Genomic DNA, 20,486 nt, shown 5'->3' with positions numbered 1-20,486 from the left:
ACCAACAGCTTGGAAGAGTTTCTTGTGCTGCATCAACTTGCCAATAGTTGTTCATAAGTCGTAGGCACATGCACACACACATGCACTCAAAGAAATGATAGATGATTGGTAGATAAATAGATATGTAAACATGAAACAGGCCAAAGACCTAAGTGTAAAACCTCATACCCTGAAATCACTAGAAAAATATATAGGGACAACATTTCCAAACACTGGTTGCAGGCAATGATTTTCTGAATAGGTACACCCAAAATAGCAAGAATTGACAGTTTAGATTTTATCAAATTGAGAAGTTCTGCACAGCAAAGATAACAGGGTATAGACAACCTACAGAACCAGAGATGACATTTACCAACTTTTTATCTGAAAGTTCATATCCAGAATACATAAAGATGGCAAAGGACTGGAGACATAGCTCAGCAAGAAGCATTTGCTTAGTGTGTGCTAAGGTCCTGGGTTCTATCTCTAACACTAGGAGGAAAAAGCTTTGTCTTCCTTGGTGGGAGTTTATGGTATCCAAAAACAGAAAAGTGACATGAAAGATGGCTGGTCAGCATAGCAGCTATGATAATAATAATGCAAACCACTGAACTAGCTTGTGTGTTTACCAAAATGTAACATACATGTAGTGAGTGTTGATAGATGCTGATAGACTTGCTTGATGTAAGGTTGCTAAAACCCCTCAATTTAATGTGAAAACTTAAAGAAATTAATTAATAGTAAAGTACATAAAACTGAACTCAATTAGCAATCTCTGCCTACAGTCTGTATGCCCATAAACAGAGAGTTGTTTCTCAATAGTCTCAGCTGCTAAACTAATCATTTCACTTAAGAAGATGCTTAGCTTCTTTCATTCATTAATGTTCTGCCTCCCAGTGTGGATGTCTGATGCATGCCGCATTGGAAGCACATTGGAAGCAAGGCTTCCTTTCCAGAAACCTTATCTTTAAGTCTCCACTCTGCTTCTCTTTCCTGTGAACCTCACGTGACCCATTAGTGGATGGTGTCAGCTCAATGACACCCCAAGAGGCCTGCTTTAAAGTTAGACTAGGGTGGAACCTAGCACTTCCTCATCTTCAGGTCCATGTCTGCATCCTCTGCTGCACCAATACTAGCACTGCTGTCTAGGAGAGCGCTCTCTCTCTCTCTCTCTCTCTCTCTCTCTCTCTCTCTCTCTCTCTCATTGCAGGCAAATCTACATTCTACACTAGTGGCTGCTTTGCTGCTTTTTTCTCAGAATCTCTATCGGGCATCAGGAGCCTGCACTCTTAACTCATGGCCCTGATGATTCCTGAAGCTGATGAGGTGGGACAAGTCTTGATCTAGAATATGACTCACAGCCTGCTTTCCCACTCTCCTTTCCTGGAGGACATTTTCGAAGAAATTGACTCCTGGGCCAAGCTTTACTTTAGCTACTCCAGTGTGTGGTTTTGTATAAAGCCGCTTTCCTCGGTCATTGCAATGTGTCAGCAAGCTGCAAAGGTGGCAGCCCTATAGGGCATTTAGTGCACACTACATTTGCACACTCACGTTAGTGGTTTAGATGCCTTTGTCCAGGCCCATGATCCCAGCTCCAAGGGAGGCTGAGTCAGGAGGATCACAAGTTTAAAGCCCAGCTTGGGCTATGGAGTAAGTGCAAGCCAGTCTAGGCAACCTTGTGAGAAACTGTCTTGGAAGTTTAAAAAGGGGAAAAAAAAAAGGAGGAGGTACAACTTAGAAGAGCATTTGCCTAACAAGGAAGAACAAATTGGGGCAACTTGGTCATTTTTTATAACACCTCTGTTTTTGGCTTATCCACAAATCACACAGATAAAGGTGTGATGTTTAAGAGTAGCTGACTTGCTACTCCCTGACGGATATCTTCTTTAAGAGCAAAGAACTTCTCTGGTTAACTTGCTGATTGACAGAGAGCCTGACAACTCCTTAGTCACCTGACTGAGCTCCAGCCCTCTTCTGGGAGGGTGTCCCGAGCTTCTGCCTGGGAGGGGACTCTGGTCTCCTTCCAGACGCCTGCAGGAAGTCCTAGGAAGAGCCAGCCGGGCTGGCCTCTGCAGTCCCGCAGTGAGTACCCACCAGGTCACCTGGGTCTGAGGACTGCCCAGTAACTCCCTTCTGGGAAAAACTCTCAGAGCAAGTCTGAGCCAGCACTGGTGACGGTGACGTCAGCCTAGAGACGGCCGACGCTGCCCTTAGATTGGAGGAAACTAAAGGAAACCAGAAATGAAATCTTTGAACTAGAGCAGGCAGTACTGACCTGAGCAGCCGGTACTATCTTGGAGGGAGGGGAAGGGCTGATTAAAACTTTAAAATAGGGGGGGGGGGGGGGGGCAGACATACCAGTAATGAAGAGAAAGAATTAATGTGGTGTAATAAAATATCAGTGGTCACTGAACAAGTAAACCTTAAGATACTTGGTCTTGAGACTTTCAACCGAAGAATGTTAAAAGCTTTAACCCCGGGGAAATGCTGAACTATTGAGATGGCTGCTGCCTGATTGACACCTGGCCTAAGGTAAACATGTATGGGCAGGTCACTTCAAGTGCTACCTGCCTCCCTGATGTTTATGGTTCTATTGTCCAGCTAAAACCTGAAAAACTTTTTAAGTGAGTGTGGGGAATAAATCACAAGTTTAAAGCCTGCCTAGAAAAGCCTGTGAGACTGTCTCAAAAATAAAAAATAATAATAATAAAGTAAAAATAAGGGCTGGGGGTTTCAGCTGAGCAGAGCGCTCAACTAGCACACTGTGAGTTTAACTTAAGAAATCAATCAATAATAATAATGATAATGAAAATTGGGATCTCATTATCATAGTCCTGGCCAGCTTGGAACTAACTAAGTAAACCAGGCAGGAACTGAACACAGATTTCTGACTGCTTCTGCCTCCTGAGTGCTGGGTTTTAGTTTGCTACCAACCTGAGCTGAAAATAAGATTTTCAAAGGAGTGGTTTGAGATAGGTTTGTGCTCAAAGGGAATTGGGGATAAATGCTTGGTAAAGTTACGATGCTTCTCTTTATCAAAGAAACGTCACCAATTTAGAACAAGGTGCAGCCTTCCTCGTGGTTGCCTGGGATTGTCAGTATACACGGAAATAGATCACATGCTTTCTGAAACATGTGGGAGCTGTGTGCTGTGAGCGAACATCGTTTATCTAAGGCAATAACTGACCGAAATTGACTCAGCAGTGAAATGAGGTTATGTGCTCTGATTAGCACTACCAATTATTCTTTCAATCTGGGCTGATACCTGGGGCTGCCCATCAATATTCGTTAGTGGAACCCTCTTTTCGCCAAATAATCTGCCTCTTTTAATGGTTAGGCACTGTCCTCTTATCCATGTACTTGCTCTGTCTGTTTTAATTAAAATGGAAAATATATGATTTCTTGGTTACTAAACCTGTATTTTCAGTCCACGGCAGCTTTCCAAAGTGACTCACGTTCAGCAGGCTTTTCCAAGTACTGCCACTGAGAAATATCTGACTTTTGGTTACTAGTGGATTTGACCCTTTTCTTCTTGTGTGCATGTGTGTGATGTATATGTGGGTGCATGCATATGAGTGCCCAGGTGTGGGTCAGAGGAAGACATGAGTATCTCCCTTTAGTGCTCTCTACGTCATTGTTACTGTTTAATGCCTTTGATCTCAGCCCTCGGGAGGCAAAAGCAGGCGGATCTCTGTGAGTTCAAGGCTACCCTGGGCTACCAAGTGAGTTCCAGGAAAGGTGCAAAGCTACACAGAGAAATCTTGTCTTGGGGAAAAAAAAAAAAAAAAACTTTATAAAATATGAAATGCTCCACAAAATTTGTCATCTTTTTGCAGTCTAATTTTCCCGGTATCTTTTTTTTAATTTATTTATTTTTATTTTATGTGCATTGGTGTTTTGCCTGCATATGTTTGTGTGAGGCTGTCAGGTCCCCTGGGGAACTGGAGTTCTAGACAGTTGTAAGCTGCCATGTGGGTGCTAGGAATCAAACCTGGGTCCTCTGGAAGGACAGCATGTGCTCTTAACCACTGAGCCATCTCTCCAGTCCCTTCCCTGTATCTTTTTTTTGTAACTTTAGTATTTGTGATGCCAAAGCAAGCAGTATTTTTTAAAGATTTAAATTTTTTTTTATTTATGGATGTTTGTTTGTGTCTGTGTGTATATGTGTGTGCAGGTGCCTGTCGAGGCCAAATGAGGGAGTTGGGTCCTCTGGAGCTGGAATTACAGATAGTTGAGCCATCCAACTTTGGTACTGGGAACCAAAAGCTTAGGTGTCCGGAAGAGTAGTGAGTGATTTTTGACTGCTGAACCATCTTTCCAGCCCTTCCACTTAACTTTTCTGTTTTGTTTTTTGTTTTTCAAGACAAGGTTTCTCTGTAGCTTTTGGAGCCTGTCCTGGAACTTACTCTGTAGACCAGGCTGGCCTTGAACTCACAGAGATCCACCTGCCTCTGCCTCCCGAGTGCTGGGATTACAGGCATGCGCCACCACTGCCCGGCCCACTTAACTTTTTGAGACAGGGTCTCTCACAGAATCTGAAACTGAGCATTTAAGCTAGACTGGCTGGCCACTGAGCCCCTGTGACCCTACTGTCTCTGCTCCCTCCCCACCCAGCCATGAAGTTACAGTCACATGCTTTTGTCCACTTTTTAAGTGGGTTCTGAGGATCTGAACTCACATCACAAGCACCTTAGCCACTTAGCCACCTCCCCAGCCATCTGTTACTTCTCTTCCCTGGGGAACCAGTACTTGTATATAGCAATGATATCTGATAGAAATGTTTGCAGTGATGGAAAATTCTAGAATCTCCAGTGTCCAGAATGGTGGCTGCTAGACATGGGTGGTGACTAAGTACTTGAAACATAATTTGACTGAAGACCTGAATTCTTTTCATTTTCCTGAACTGATTCATTTTATTAAAAACCTGGTTATCTGTATGTGGCTTGGTGCTCCCAGACTGTAGAGCTAGAATGCCTAACCAGCTGCCTCACACTGTTCTGCAGGCCGCTCTTGTATAGCTCATTGCTGCTCAGACTTTGCAAGATTCATGAAGCATTTTCTTCTACCTTGACTTAAAAATATTAATAATTAGATTATTTGTTTCTTTATATATGTATATAGCATGCATGTGTGTGTACACTGTGCTAAGGACTGAACCCAGGGCCTAGTGCATATTTAAGCACATGCTCTACCACTGAGCTGTACCTCAGACAAGACTCTGGCTATGCACTTACTGCCTACTATAGGTATACTAATGAAAAGACAAGATTCTGAATCTGTAAAGGCCACACAACCTGCATGTGCCCCTAGGCTCATGTCTGGAACACAGCAAACAGCGTTTGCTTATAAAGCACTTCACTGTTCTGAAAGCCTTCTCCAGTGCTTTTGAATTTGATTGACACAACAACCAGTTAAATGGAGTCCAAGCCCAGAAATTTGTTCACCATGACAGTCTCCTTTACAGAGGAATCATCTTTGTAATATAGAAAAAATTGGATCCAGATCTTGTAAAAAGGTAGATTTTCAAACTCTGAAGGAAAAAACTTGGTTTATTTTATTATAAGTTAGTAGTAAAAAAAAAAAATTGGTAGAACAAACAAAACACATGAGTTGTGAGCATCCTGTATAAGTGATAGATTTTTACATAATGACCTGACTAACCACATAAAAGGGGCCTTAGCTGCTTTTGATCAATGGACTTCATGTCCTGATAACAACTGGTTCACAGGTTCACAGCTTCTCACCTTCATTTTATTTCTTTTGTTTCAGAAATTCTTGAAAAACACAGACCGAAAGTGAGACAGTCCACTGTCTGCCATCCCTGCAACCATGAGCAATAACGGAACAGATTTCACCACAGGCTACCTCTCGTCTGCTGTAGCAATTGTCTTGTTTGGCTCCAACTTTGTACCACTTAAAAAATACGACACGGGTGATGGTAATTGGTTGTTTGTTTGTTTGTTTGTTTTAACCTAAATTTGCTTTTAAGCATCTTGGCTACTTGTTTTTGTTTTGTCTTTTAAAAATAACAGCTAAAAAATTGTGTTATTGGTTATAGTATCTAGTAATAGAACTCACATAAATCATCTCCCAACACCCATTGTAGTACACCAAGAGTGAGTCAGGACAGGGAGACCAGATTGTGCTCCATGATAAAGCAAGGTGAGTACCACTGGAAAAGCTTCTTGGCCTTGGCTCTGTGCTTATAAAATAGGTACAGTGTGGCCAGTTCTGCTTTCACCATTCATTTGAAAACCAATTTTCAGAACAGTTGATACATGAGAGACCAATCTGAACATCACACATACCTGTTGACTAGTGAACAAGTTCTTCTCTAACAAACCATGAAAGGCTAACACAGAAAGCTGCTCCCCATTAAACAAAGACATGGGGCAATGCCAAAACCTACACACTGCTCGACACAAAGCTGTGCACCTCGGTTACCACCTGTGCACACACAGACACACATCCTTTGCCACAAAACTGTGCACTGGGCTTTCTCAGTTCACCACATGTGATCCCCCACATCTGATGTCAGACCGCCATTCCAGCAGCCCTGCAGTGGTCCCCCCAGACTTCACAGTGCTCTCCCACACAAACCTCCAGTCCTGAATTAAAGGGCTGTGTGCAGTGCATCATTACTGTACTTAACCATCTCGTTAGTTCAAACTGTTTTTTAATACATTGCTGGTACATTCCCCAAACCAGATCTGGTTCTGTTTTGAGGTTTTCAATGTGTGGTTTGGCACAGCACTGTAATTTTTAGAAACGCATATGTCACAGTTCAGTAAAACAGTACAAGCTGATGGTTAGTGAGGGGAAGCAAGGGTTCTGCTCTTGGAAGACCTTTGCTCTCTGACCTCCCTTTGGAAGCCAGAAGGGACTTCTCAGTGAACTTACTTGGTGAACACTGGTTGGGAGGTAACTTCCCAGTTATTTTTGTTTGTTGTTTGTTGTTTGTTTATTTTGGTTTTTGGAGATTGTGTTTCTCTACATGGCCCTGGCTGTCCTGAAACTCTCTTTGTAGACAACGCTGGCCTCGAACTCAGAGATCTGCCTCCCGAATGCTGGGATTAAGGTGTGTACACCACCATGCCAGCCCAGTTATAGTTAAATCTCCCTGGTTCCTTAGTCTTCATACTCCTTAGACAGCAGGATTATAAATCTGTCCCCCTTGGCTGGAGCTTGACAGGCATAGAAACTAGTAGAAAAATAACCAGGAGGGGCAGCTGGCCTATCTTCGGGGTTTGCGACCCTGAACAAGTGTGTGTGTGTGTGTGTGTGTGTGTGTATGTGTTTCTGAAAACTGAACCCAAGGCCTCTGCACATCTTGGAGTGCTCTGGTCTGAGTTTCCCCCAAGCAAGCAAGTTTCACCAGCTTTTGGTTTGCAATTTCACACTTGTACCATAAAGATTTTCTTCCTCTCCAATGCTGTTTTGTTGTTTTGGAGGTTAGTAAACATTTTTTTTAACCTCTACTCTGTTGTAAGAATGAACAGAAAAAGACAAAAGTCGTACAAGTTGGAACCAAAAGTGGCAGCATGGTGTTGCCACTTCCTTGGCACTCCGCTCCGTGTGGGTTTTCAATCCCTAAGCCTTGATCTTTTCACTTCCTGAGTGTGATCTTTTCAGACCCTAAGCCTTGATGGTACGGGAGCCTTGGGTGGCCACTGCCATGTTCGTCCTCGGGTAAGTGGCCAGTAGCATCTTACATCATAAGAAGCAGAGGAGCCCTAGCCTGGAAGGCTGAATCCCAGGCTTGTAAAAATCTGTCTCATCACAGAAATTAACTCCAGCTGTGTGAGCCACAAATGGCCACTTGTATCCCGAGATTTGAGTTACTGCTGCACTGTTTGGAAGGTTTCAATGCATGTTTTGGCAATGGCCGTGACACTGGCATCAGAGTGAACATACAGCCTCCGTCTTCTCAAAATTCTTTGACAGAAATTTCTTGATTTGTCTACAGGTGAAACAGGATGTTAAGCAGGAACACACCGTGGACTTTTGGAGTCAAGCATCTAGGGTTTAGAGTCCAGTTAAAAACGTACCTACCAGCTTTTGAGCCAAGTAACTTAAGCTCAGATTTGCTTTCTTGGTATCTGAGATTGGGTCAGTTATGACATAGAGTAGTTGTAAGAATAACTGTGCCACATGCCCACTGTGGGGACATTTCCTAATTTGTGGCTCTTCTTCTAAAATCATCTTACAGATATTCTTAAACATGCATCTACTCAAATCTTTCTGCCAAGTAATGCCAGGTTGTCTTATTTCCAGGGATGTTCCTTCAGTGGGTGCTCTGCGCTGCCATTTGGTTGGTCGCCTTAGTGGTCAACTTGGTACTACGCTGCCCTAAATTCTGGCCCTTTGCAATGCTCGGTGGCTTCATTTGGGCAACAGGTAATGTGTGTATTCACCTAATCCAGTGGTCATGCTCACAACCAGGAGAAAAGGCACAGTGACTCAGTCATTAAATGCAGATAACATGGGCTGTGTACTGTTTTCCTTTCAGATATTCCTGGAAATTTCCTGATTTTTTTCTTTCCCTTTAAATGTTATAAGTTTGTAGTCAGAGTTTTCTTGTGTCCTGCATGGCCCGCAGTCAGGAGAAATCTCTCTCACCTGCCAGTCCCAAGTAAACACACATGTGGTGATATTGTGTTTCCCAAAATATTGTGCACCCTAATAAACTTATCTGGGGTCAGAGAACAGAATAGCCACTAGATATAGAGGCCAGAAAATGGTGGCACACACACCTTTAATCCTAGCATTCCAGAGGCAGAGATCCATCTGGATCTCTGTGAGTTCAAAGCCACACTGGAAACAACTAGGCATGGTGACTCATACCTTTAATCCCAGGAAGTGAGTCTTTAATCCCAGGAAGTGATAGCAGAAAACAGAAATGTATATATAATGCATGAAAACCAGGAACTAGGCTGGTTAAGCTTTTAGGCTTTTGAGCAGCAGGTCATCAGCTGAGATCCATTGGATATGAGGACTCAGAGGCTTCCAGTCTGAAGAAACAGGATCAGTTGAGGAACTGGCAAGGTGAGGTGGCTGTGACTTGTTCTGCTTCTCTGATCCTCCAGCATTCACCCCAATAACTAGCCCCAGGTTTGATTTTATTAATAAGACCTTCTAAGATTCATGCTACATCTGTGGAGGCTTATATTAATTAAAACTGCTCAGCCACTAGCTCAGGCTTACTACTGACTAGCTCTTACATTTAAACTCAGCCCATTTCTGTTCATCTATATGTTGCCACATGTTCTGTGGCTTTACCTGTGTGCCATTACATGCTGCTCCCCGGACAGCAGGCTGGCGTCTCCTGACTCAGTCTTCCTCTTCCCAGAATTCTCCTTGTCTGCTTATCCTGCCTATACTTACTGCCTGGCTACTGACCAGTCAGTGTTTTATTAAGCAAGTGTACAAAAGCATTCTCCCTCAGCATAAGTTCCTGCTAAAAAACTATTATAGTAAAGATATTTGAACCTTTTAAAGTATAACTCAGATGCTATCTTATGCATTTGACCTTTCTAAGGCATATTATCAAAACATGTTTTATTAAAGAGTAATTCTTTGTTAACACCATTTTTAAACCTTATCCTTAAAAGCTGTCAAGTAGAGGCATATATTCATTTTGAGTAACATTTAACAAAGAAAACAGACAATAAAATAATGTCCTTGTTGCTTTAAATTCCTTAAAGTCTATAGTAGAATTTATATTTCTAGTTAACCAATCAGAAACAGTTCTCTTTTCTGTATGAACTCCCTCTGGAAAGTTCATCTTTTTGTATTTTAACAAAGAAAATTACTTTAAAAAATCTTTAAGAGATAAATTTGTTAGAAGCAAATAAAATTGAAAATGTTAAAATCCTACTGGTTACCCATTTGAGTCTTTGAAGGACTATCTTAGGGTTTTTATTACTGTGAAGGGACACCATGACCATGGCAACTCTTACAAAGAAAACCTTTAATTGTGGTGGCTCGCTTAGTTTCAGAAGTTCAGTCCATTATCATCATGATGGGGAGCATGGTGGCATGCAGGCAGACATGGTGCTGGAGGAACAGCTGAGAGTCCTACATCTTACAGGCAACAGGAAGTTGACTGAGACATTGGGAGGTATCCTGAACATAGGAAACCTCAAAGCCCACCCCGACAGAGATACCCTTCCTCCAACAAGGCCACACCCACTCCAACAAAGCCACACCTCCTAATAGTGCCACTCCCTATGAGATTTTAATAAGACTTATTAAGCTGAAATCAAAGTAAATGTAACTACATTTCCACTAGAATTTACATTACCATACCTCACATGTATGTGCCTCTGTGACTGTTTGCTATGTGAAACTGGGAGAATGAACAGCATTCACTCATTCCCTCTAGGCTTTAGGAGGCAGAGTTTCACTATATGCAGCCCAGGCTAGCCTAGAACTCTGAGTCCTTCTGCCTCTGTTCCCAATGGAACTGCAGATGAGACACATCTCTCTTTTGTCAACCTACAAAAAAAAATTTATTTTGGTCAAGGCTGGTGTAAAATATGAAATGCTTCTTGAATTTGTATGTCCTCCTTGTTCAGAGTCCATGATAAGCCTAGGTGTATCACTCCAATTTTAATATGTTCACTGCCAATGTGAACATTTTTTTAAATTTTGAAATTTTATTTTGATTAAATAATTCTTTAAATGTATGCATTTATATTTTTGAGAGGGGGTATCATGGTAGATTAGGCTGTCCTCTAACTCACAGAGGTCCTGGGATTAAAAGCATGTGCCACCACACCAGGCCCATTGTGCAGATCATTATAGACACCAGAACATTTGTCCCTCAAGCAGGTTCTACTATGGTCAAGGTGGAGAAGTAGGCAGGCAAACTTGAGAACTTGGTTTATAACAACCAGCCGGTCTGGGGCACAGAGGAGAGAGGGGAGGGAGACATTAGGACTTCATTGCAAGTTCTTAGAAAGGAGTCACAAACACCTTGAGGCCAGGAGAACTTTCCAAAGGGGAAAATAAGTGGAGCAGGGTACCATATGACTCAAAAGCTTCTAACACTTCCACAGTGGAGGACATCTACATGCAGAATTGCTTCAGCCGTTCATAGGATAACTCTCAAACTCAAGTTGCACTAGACTGCAGCTGCATCCCAGAGCGCACGGGTCCCTGATCAACAGCTGAAAGCAGGGCACAAGGGGGACTCACAAATCTAAAGAAGAAACCTTCCATCGGAAACTGCAGGATGGGGTCAGGATGCAGAGAAGGTAGTCTGTTTTATAAAAAGCAGCAATGGGTTTGGGTATAGTGGGCAGCCACAGTCCCAGCTACTGGGGAGGGCAGGATCTCCTGAGCCAAGAGTGGGAACTAGCCTCTTCAACGTGGCAAGACTTTGTCTCTGTAACAACTATGCTAATGACAACATTCAACATTATAATGGATTGGCCCTGAGTGACCCTCAAGAGTGACCCTCAAGGTAATGATGGTGAGACTCTGGAAAAACAGCCAGTGAGTGCAGACCACATCCTGAAGTTGAGTTTGGGCAGAAGTTGAAGTTAGAAAAAAAAAAAAAAAAAAAAAAAAAAAACACTAATTTAACTTAGAAATGTATCTGTTATACTGGAACTAACCCAGTTTTTTTTTCCTATGTATTGTATCTACAGGGAACATTGCTGTTGTCCCAATTATCAAAACCATCGGTTTAGGTCTTGGAATCCTCATCTGGGGATCATTTAATACCTTAACTGGCTGGGCAAGCTCAAGGTAACACAATTCAAATGATCTCAGCTATAATTCCTGCACCCTGCATTCAATTTAAACTGGGGTTTAGCCGTACCAGGAGAAACAACTTGTTTCTTAGTCCCAGATTATGGCTGGTATACATAGCCATGTCTAACTATTATGTAGAAGCTCTTTGTAAATGACCTAGATATTTGATGACGCTATAGAAAAGGAAATCGAAACAAAAAGTAAAGAGCTGTATCTGGGACACAAGTAGGGAGAGAGGAAGTCAGCCGATGTCCGCTTTCCCTCTCTACTGCAGGATAGTTTGATAGACATGTTAATGTGTATCATTCTCACCTGACTTTTACAATTGTATGAGGTAAGCACAGTAAGAGAGCTGACACCCAAAGAGGCTGAAATGCTGAAGGTCAGGTTCTAGCCAGGGACCAACTCTAAAGTAGATGTTCTTCCTCAGAATAGAGCAACAATCTATGGCTCCATCTCCCCAGCATTTTGTAAAGATTTATTGAGATGGAGCCATATCCAGTCATTTAAGTATTATTGTCTGTGACTGCTTTTACAGTATAGTGGCAGAGAAAAGGGAGACAGCCATGCCTAAAACACTCTGGCTCTATAAGAAGAACTTTTTCAACCCTAGCTAGAAAGTTGTGCTGTCCAAAGGGTTTGTCACAAGCCTCAGGTGGCCTTTGTATGGAAACTTAAGCTAACTAAAATGACAAATTGGAATCTTGTGTATCCCAGTGGTACTAGCTACATTTGCAGAGGCTCTCCCACTTCACACAGTGGCCTGAATGGGAACACGATACTACCATGGATGTTGCGTGAACAGTGTGTGATGCTCATGGTCAGTATCACATGTGCTTCTCACATGAGGGGAAATGAGAACAGAGAACATTATTATTGCCTCACTTTAAGGCCCCTTCTATACCCAAAAACATTATAACTACCCCAAAACAGCAAGGCAAATCAAATCCACTAACTTACAGTATATGCATCCTTTCTCATCCTGGAGTTTTATTTGTTTTAAACAATGCTTTTCCTGGTTGCCTCACTCTCTTACCCCTGGATGGCTGTCCACGATGAATGCTAAAGACTGTAACAATGTCAAACCATGATGAAAAGAATGTAAGTTGATGTCAAAGAACAGGAATTTTTCATCAAGAAGTCATTTTAAATATCTCAAATATTATAGAAGGGCTTGAGACGTAGCATAGAGTGAGAGCACTGTCTAGCATGTGCAGGGCCTTGGGTTTGACTCCCAGCATTAAGATACATGTGTGTGCACAGGCACATACACACACGCATTCACGCATATGTGCAATCACACACACTTTCCCATGGGAGTTTTTTTATTTGGTTTAGTTTTGATTTGCTTGGTTTTTGTTTTGTTTTGTTTTGTTCACATAGGATTCTCACTGTGTAGCCCTGGCTTGTTTGGAAATCATTGTGTAGATCAGATTGGCCTCAAAACTCGGAGATCTGCCTGTTTCTGCCTCCTGAGTGCTGTAGCCCAGGCTGGCCTTGAGTTATTGTCTTACCTCTGGGGGTTACAGGAACATACCACCATACCTCAGCCACTATTTTTTCCACTTTAATATGGAAGTTGGAGGCACAGTGTTGAAAAGTAACTTATCCAAAGCTAGACAGTGCATAAAAGAGCCAAGATTTCAACTCAAGAGCCCAGCCCCTACTCTATTCTCTTAAGCATTGCTCTAAAACATCTTAGTCGTATCTGATGTGATATTCTTCTGAATTTCCAGGTTTGGCTGGTTTGGAATGGATGCAGAAGAAGTGCCACACCCCATGCTGAATTACTTTGGAGCTGGGCTGTCAGTAGTAAGGTCTGCAGCCATTACTAGACCCTAGTTCTTTGGGGCATTCAGAGTACTTTCTAAAGACTTATTTTATTTATGTGTATGAATGTTCTACCTTCATGTATGTGCATCATGTGTGTGCCTGGTGCCTGAGTAAATCAGAAAAAAAAAAAGTGTCAGATATCCTGAACCTACAGTCATATATGATTGTGAGCTGACATGTGGATGCTGGGAATCAAACCCGGGTCCTCTGGAAGAGCAGCCAGTGCTCTTAACCACTGAGCCACCTCACCTGCTCCCTAAAGCTTTTTTTTTTAAGTCCTTGCATTTTTTAAAACCTACATTTTATAAAATTTGTGTAAGTTTCCTGATTCTTCATTTTCAACAACAGAGCTCATTTCCAGAACAAGAAATAACCAAATGAGGGGGTCAGGGACTCCAGTTTTAATTCTCAGAAGCTCCAAGAAACTGGGAAGCATCGCCTAACTTCTCTGAAGTGCAACTCCAATATCTGTGTGTATATATATATATTAGATAGAGAATCACAATACATTGCTCGTGAAGGAGAACCAGGATGTATTAAATTATTTTGCTTAAAAAAGCATGCTATCCAAGTCAGTGCTCTGCTGGTCCCCATTGGTCCCCTGGAATGGTCGCTGAGTCTATTTAGTTCAGTACACCTCATCCAAGGTGGGGTGCTCTACCCTGAGAGCATGCCTGAAACACAGGGAGTATCAAACATTATGACTTCATGCTTTTTCCTTGTTAATTAAGCACCAAGGCTGTACTTCTCTAGTTCAGAATGACAGGAAAGGTAGCAGAAATATCTTTTCCTTACAACTTCGTGGGTTAGCTTTGTGATTCTAGATCTCAGAACCTTTAGTGCAGTTATTTTCTTCTTTTAGAGCTAAGAATGTCCACCTTTTCACTGGAAGGCGACACTCAATGGGTCCTCTTCAGGATAGGGGATCTGCTAGGTTGCTTTACCACTCTCGTGTTTCCTGTCCAGGTTAGCTGAATCCAGGACTGCAAATCACTACAGTGGATTTAACCAAGGGGACTGCAAAAGGCTAAGTGCTGGGTCCTTCTTTAGGGTGGCTAATTCGGCACAGGGATGCTAATGCATGCCTCTGGCCTCAGACAAGGAGACAGCTCATGCTGTGGAGGGCAGTGCACACGTTACAATGTAGGAATGTGTATACCTTTAGTTTAACATGTCACGGCTGACTACAGGTAAGAGAGCTTTGCCAAGCACTAATTCCAGCTTCCATCACCCTGTTCTCCCATTCACTTTTTTAAACCCACTCACCAATTGCTCACCTCTCACATTCTCTTTGGAACACCTAGGTGTCCATGTCTGCCCCTCTACTTGTATGTACTATATCAGTGGGGATGAAAACGACTTTGAATCTCTATACATTGGCGTGTGGCCAATAAAACTCAAGCAAGAATTAGGTCACCTTAAATTCAGTCACCTGTTCTCTCTGGATTCCATTTATACCCACTGTCATTGCTGCACATAATGAATAGCATCGCCTACAAAGATTTTAGTACTTTCTTAGTCTTCAGGGAAAGAACAGTATATTTCCCTTCCTCCAGTAATGGTGTTTTTCCCCAGCCACATTCCCGAACAATCTCTTTGTCATTGAAATGTTGCCTTAGAGGGTAGTCCCTAGGCAATTGGGGACGAATAGCAAGCTCATTCTAAAACTGTAAATTCTTGACACATTTGGCTAGAGGCAGTTTTATGGGTCTTATACGGTTCACGTGGAATTCTAGCTTACAGTAGTTCTAAGACAATTTCTGCACATTGTAAAATTCTAATTTAGCAAGTCTAGTTTTAACTTAATGGTAATAATTTAAGGTTGGTTTATCCAGTACATTAAGCACACTCCAAATTTCTTCTTTAGAAAAACAAAATTTTCTCTGAAATCACAAGTCAGTTCCTCACATTCTGCCATTTCTACTCATATGACCTTGGGCAGATCTTTTCTCCAAGACCTTGGTTTCTTTATCTGGAAAGAGGGGATAATGCCAGTGGCAATCTTGAAGATAATTTGAAAAATAGATGTTTGAAAAGCTTTGTATATCTAGACATATGGTTTAGGCTCCACATGGAAAGGCTATGATAAATCAGCTCTATGGTTTTTGGGCTCTGCAGAAGCTGTACAGGGTGACCAGAAAATGTGGAGGAGCAAAGCCACAGGGACCAGAAGAGAAAGACAAAGACCCCAACAAGCCCCATTAAAGGCATGCCTCTAACCACCCAACTTCTGATTAAGCCCCACCTCTTAAAAGCTGATTGCTTCCCCATAGCAAGTAGATCAGTCACCAAAAACCTTTAGCACAGCCTTTTGGGGACACTTAGGACCCAAATGCCTGTACTATTACATTCACACATAGTTGCCCCTTGGGACATTTGTTGGTGGTTCAATTAATGTTAAATTAGGTGGTGCACTGAAGGAATTTTGCAGCTCTGTTAAGAACTGGATCTGCAGCCAGGGAATGCATGGATCTCTTCCTATGAGGCAGTTAGGCCCCATCTGTATTGCTCTCCTGGGTGGAACTGCAGGAATATTTTATTTAATTAGTTTAACTGAATAGCTTTAATTGGTTTAATTTTGAAGGGCATTGATGAATGAATTTAGAGCTCTTGGTAGTGTGAAAAAAATGAAACATGGTTCTATTGATAATAGATGTGGCTTTGTTTTCTGTGTGTGTGTATGTATGCATGTGTGTCTATCTGTCTGTGTGGATATATGTGCCTGTATGTATCTGTGTGCTGCCTGTATGTGGGGTGGGGGGTCTCTCTGTGTATGTGGGTGGTGGGGGTGTCCTTGTGTGTGTGTGTGCCCACACACATATTCATGTATGAATTTGGGTGCACAGGTGTCATGGCACATGGTTGGAGGTCAGAGGACAACCTCAGATACTGGTCCTTGGTTGTAGGGTCCAAAGAAATGCTGAAGGAAGACCCCATACTCAAATAGTATGTAGGAACAAAGAGCATTTTTTATACCACATGCATGTGAGGTCGCTCACCTGTACAAAATGGTGGCGACCTCTCGAGGGACACGCAAGCTCTTTTTATGTACAGCTAAGGAGAGTTTCATGGTCAGCTACCTAATTGGTTAGTATATTTCTAATTGAGGTTTAGTCTTATCATTTTTGGACACATCTGCATAAGCTTGGACATGATTCAGAAGGGGGCTGCTGGGTTTGTTCTTGAGATTCTGTGAGGCAGACTCAGACCCTCTGTGTTTATTCCCTCCCTCGACCCTGAATGTGAGGGCCTTGTAGATAAATGGCCCTTTGATGGGAAGACACCTGTTCAACCTCCTCAGAGAACTGTAGCCTAAATTCAGTGGTGAAAGTGGGAGCATTTAACCCCTTCAGACTTCCATCTTTTTTGAGAGAGCCCTCGGGGCTGCTGCATACACCAGGCTAACTGGCCTGCAGTATGCCAGGCACTCTCCTGTCCCAGTCTCCCATCCTTCTGTGGGAGGGAGCATTAAGGAATACATGCTCTCTCATTGCATGTGTTTGCCTCCATGTAAGGTCTGAGGACTCAAACTTGGGCACACATTTTTTTTTTTGTTTTTTTGTTTTTTTTTTGTTTTTGTTTTTGTTTTTGTTTTTCGAGACAGGGTTTCTCTGTGTAGCTTTGCACCTTTTCCTGGAACTTACTTGGTAGCCCAGGCTGGCCTCGAACTCACAGAGATCCTCCTGGCTCTGCCTCCCGAGTGCTGGGATTAAAGGTGTGTGCCACCACCACCCAGCTGGGCACACATTCTTGCACAGCACACACTTTACCCACTGAACCATCTCTCCAGCCAGGATGCTGCTGTGCTTTCTGTACTTTAAATGATCATTTCAGTCCTCTGTACAGTCCAGTCTTTAAAGGATGGGTGAGATGGTGGCTAGTTTTACATTTTCCCTATATAACATATACCAGTCAGTTTGCTTATACAACTGAAACCACTCTAGGGCTTTTAAACAGCAGAGGATTTGCTTGCTTGCTTGCTTGCTTGCTTGCTTGCTTGCTTGCTTGCTTATTTGCTACTAATTTGCTGCTTGCTTGCTTGCTTGCTTCTTGCTTGCTTGCTTGCTTGCTTGCTTGCTTATTTGCTACTTATTTGCTGCTTGCTTGCTTGCTTGCTTGCTTCTTGCTTGCTTGCCTGTGTAAGGCCTCACCAGGTAGTCCAGGATGGCTTTGAACTTGCTATCCTCTTTCCTCAGCTTCCTGACAGATTTCCTTTCCTATTAGAAAAATAAAATGATGCGTTGTGGATTATCTAAGAATCTGCTCCTTCTGACTCCTCTCACCTTCTCTGGAGCATTTGTCTCCCACCCACCTCCCCCCAATCCCCACCTCAGTCACTCTTCTGCCTTGTCAGGAAGTCCAGGCCTTTGTTTCTAGCTTGTCTAACTATGGACCAGGCTGGACAGCCCTAGAAAAATGCCACAGGTATCTCTGTTCCATCTGTCTGAGATGACACATTGAAGGCAGGGAGTCTAACTAAAAACCATAGCCACTTTTAATTTCTACCTTTACCATACAAAATGTGTGCTGTATTTAATCTCAGAAAATCCATGCTTTCTATTGTTTTGTTTTTGAGACAAGGTCTCGCTATGTAGCTCTTGTTGCCTTAGAACTCATAGTGTAGGCTGACCTGGAATTTGTGATCCTCTTCTGTTGGTCTCCCAAGTGCGAGGACCACAGGCATGCATCACCATGCCTAACTGACAGAAGAGTCCTGAGTGTGTGTTTTCCAGCCCCTAGTTCTCCACTATGCATGTGTTGCTATGGAATTGTAACAGTCTCATTCCAAGCTTCCCGATGCTTCCTCCTTCCCTTTGCCTATTGTTCACAAATGAAAAGTCGGGTCTCACGGAGGTTAACTCATTTGTTGCAGTGTTATTTTTTTAAGGGAAAAAAAAAAGAACGTACCTGTAGCTTTCTAATATCCAACATTTTGTGTTACTAGAAAAATATATGAGTTTATACAAGAGTTGAGGATTTTCATTTACAGAGGAAAATGTAATTGCAACATCTAATATTGTTAGCCTTATAGATTAAAAGCAGACACTCGCATATACATTTAACTTATTTATGCATATGCATGTAATTAGGTTCGATATAGTCATTCCTACACTGTCACGTATTTTAAGAATGCTTAAGATAACACAGCATGTGATGCCAATCTTCTGTTGAAGTAGGAAGTCTTTAGAAAAAGAAATTGTCTGGAATGAGGGACATGGTCTGGCCCATGCGCTGAGTCTTGGGACAGTGAAATCTAGCGGGTGATTCAGTAAGGACCAGCCTGGGAGTTGTTTATCTCCAGCTCTTCTTTCGTCTGGCCAAGAAGAGGAGAGTATGAGTTGTGTGTACAGCTAGAAACATCTTAAAAGGAAGAGCCAGGATGTGAAACATGGGGGGAGAAAAGATAATAGCTTCAGTCAGACAGTTCCCCAGGGAAGAACACACCAATTGGTTATTCAGTACCAAATGGTCATCCCTGAAAACGTACATACAAAGAACATTATACAGACCATGTGGGTTGTAACTAGGATATATGTGTGTGTGCGTGTGCGTGTGCGTGTGTGTGTGTGTCTGTGTCTATGTGTCTGTGTGTGTCTGTGTGTGTGTGTCTGTGTGTGTCTGTGTGTCTGTGTCTGTGTGTGTCTGTGTGTGTCTGTGTGTCTGTGTGTCTGTGTGTGTGTGTGTGTGTCTGTCTGTCTGTCTGTCTGTCCTGGTAAATCTCACTGGAGTGTATTTTCCTTTAGTGCTTTCACATTTTTGTTCATCAAAAGTGAACTTCCAATTAATCCATGCAGCGTGGACAACACGCCATTGATAACAGAACCTGTGAGTATTGTGTGGGACGAATCAATTTGAAATCTAAGATTTGGATGTATCATAGCTAGGGTCTCGATTGCTGTGAAGTGACTCCGTGACCACAGCAACTCTCATAAGGAAAGCATTTAACTGGGGCCGGCTTACAGTTCAGAGGCTTAGTCTGTTATTGTGGTGAGAAACTTGGCAGCACATAGGCAGACATGGAGCCAGAAAGGTAGCTAAGAGTTCTACATCTGGATCTGCAGGCAGCAGAAAGAGAGAGAGAGAGAGAGAGAGAGAGAGAGAGAGAGAGACCGGGCCTGGCTTGAGCTTCTAAAACCTCAAAGCCCAACCCCCAGTAACACACTTCCCCCTACAAGGCCACACCTCCTGATAGTGCCGCTCCCTATGAGCCTGTGGGGGCATTTTCATTCACACCACCACAGGATGTAAGGACAAAACATAACTCTGACATACATGTGAGAGGGTGATATTTTCCACCCCTCATGGCTATAAAAATAGTTCAGCATATTTATCAGAAGTGGGTCTGGTTTCTGTGGTGATACTTCTTCCTAAGCATGAGGCTGACTTTTGACAATAGATCCCTACAAGGTGTACGAAGGCAACTTTTCATTGATGATACATTTGGGGTTTGTACAGCCCTGTGGAGAGATGAGAGAGTAACTTGGAAAAAGGAAGCAGGAGGCTGAGGAGTAGACAGAAGGAAGGAATGGGCAGGGGGAGCTAATGATGGTCAATAAGATCATGTGCCGGTAGGAAATGGACTTGATTTTCTTTCCATTTCTGGTTTTATCTTTATCATGTTTTGCTTAATGTCAATGAAAGAAAATACACAAGGAGGCACTGTTTTGACCACAAAGAATACAAGTTGGTCTGGAATAGCCAATCAGTGTTAAACAGGGCCAACGTTAAGGAGACATGACATGGCCCAGATGTCCAGGGTCCCACTCTAAAGTTTGCATGAGGTATCGTCCGTGTTGCCAGGAAGCCAGTGCCAGCCCTTCAGTTTGAGCCATCCTCTCCATCTGCTCTGGACCCTGGCTGCTTGCCACCCTCTGAGCCCACACCCACAGCCTACAGGCTTTGCCTCCCTGGCA

At 42.7% G+C, this 20,486-nt stretch overlaps 1 protein-coding gene and 1 non-coding gene across 3 annotated transcripts in view; one reads left to right on the top strand and one right to left on the bottom strand.

Annotated features, from left to right (window-relative positions):
- The first annotated feature begins 1,949 nt into the window (after window positions 1-1,949).
- Window positions 1,950-20,486, top strand: part of Tmem144 (transmembrane protein 144) — a 33,094-nt gene continuing 14,557 nt past the window's right edge. The window contains exons 1-6 of one of the 2 annotated variants that reach the window (XM_036191245.1): window positions 1,950-2,061; window positions 5,749-5,917; window positions 8,254-8,376; window positions 11,634-11,733; window positions 13,476-13,556; window positions 19,317-19,398. In XM_036191245.1, the coding sequence (XP_036047138.1) occupies window positions 5,809-5,917; window positions 8,254-8,376; window positions 11,634-11,733; window positions 13,476-13,556; window positions 19,317-19,398 (495 nt within the window). In that variant the 5' untranslated portion in view covers window positions 1,950-2,061; window positions 5,749-5,808. Of the gene's footprint in view, window positions 2,062-2,343; window positions 2,512-5,748; window positions 5,918-8,253; window positions 8,377-11,633; window positions 11,734-13,475; window positions 13,557-19,316; window positions 19,399-20,486 lie in introns of those variants that run through there. The other variant, XM_036191246.1, reaches the window with a different exon arrangement.
- LOC118586434 lies at window positions 10,512-10,614 on the bottom strand. Its single transcript, XR_004945324.1, has one exon. It is a non-coding gene; the product is annotated as a U6 spliceosomal RNA (small nuclear RNA).

This window comes from Onychomys torridus, chromosome 6 (assembly GCF_903995425.1).
Source record: "Onychomys torridus chromosome 6, mOncTor1.1, whole genome shotgun sequence".
In the NCBI taxonomy this organism is placed as follows: Eukaryota; Metazoa; Chordata; class Mammalia; order Rodentia; family Cricetidae; genus Onychomys; species Onychomys torridus.
This window is presented reverse-complemented; position numbering and strand designations above follow the sequence as displayed.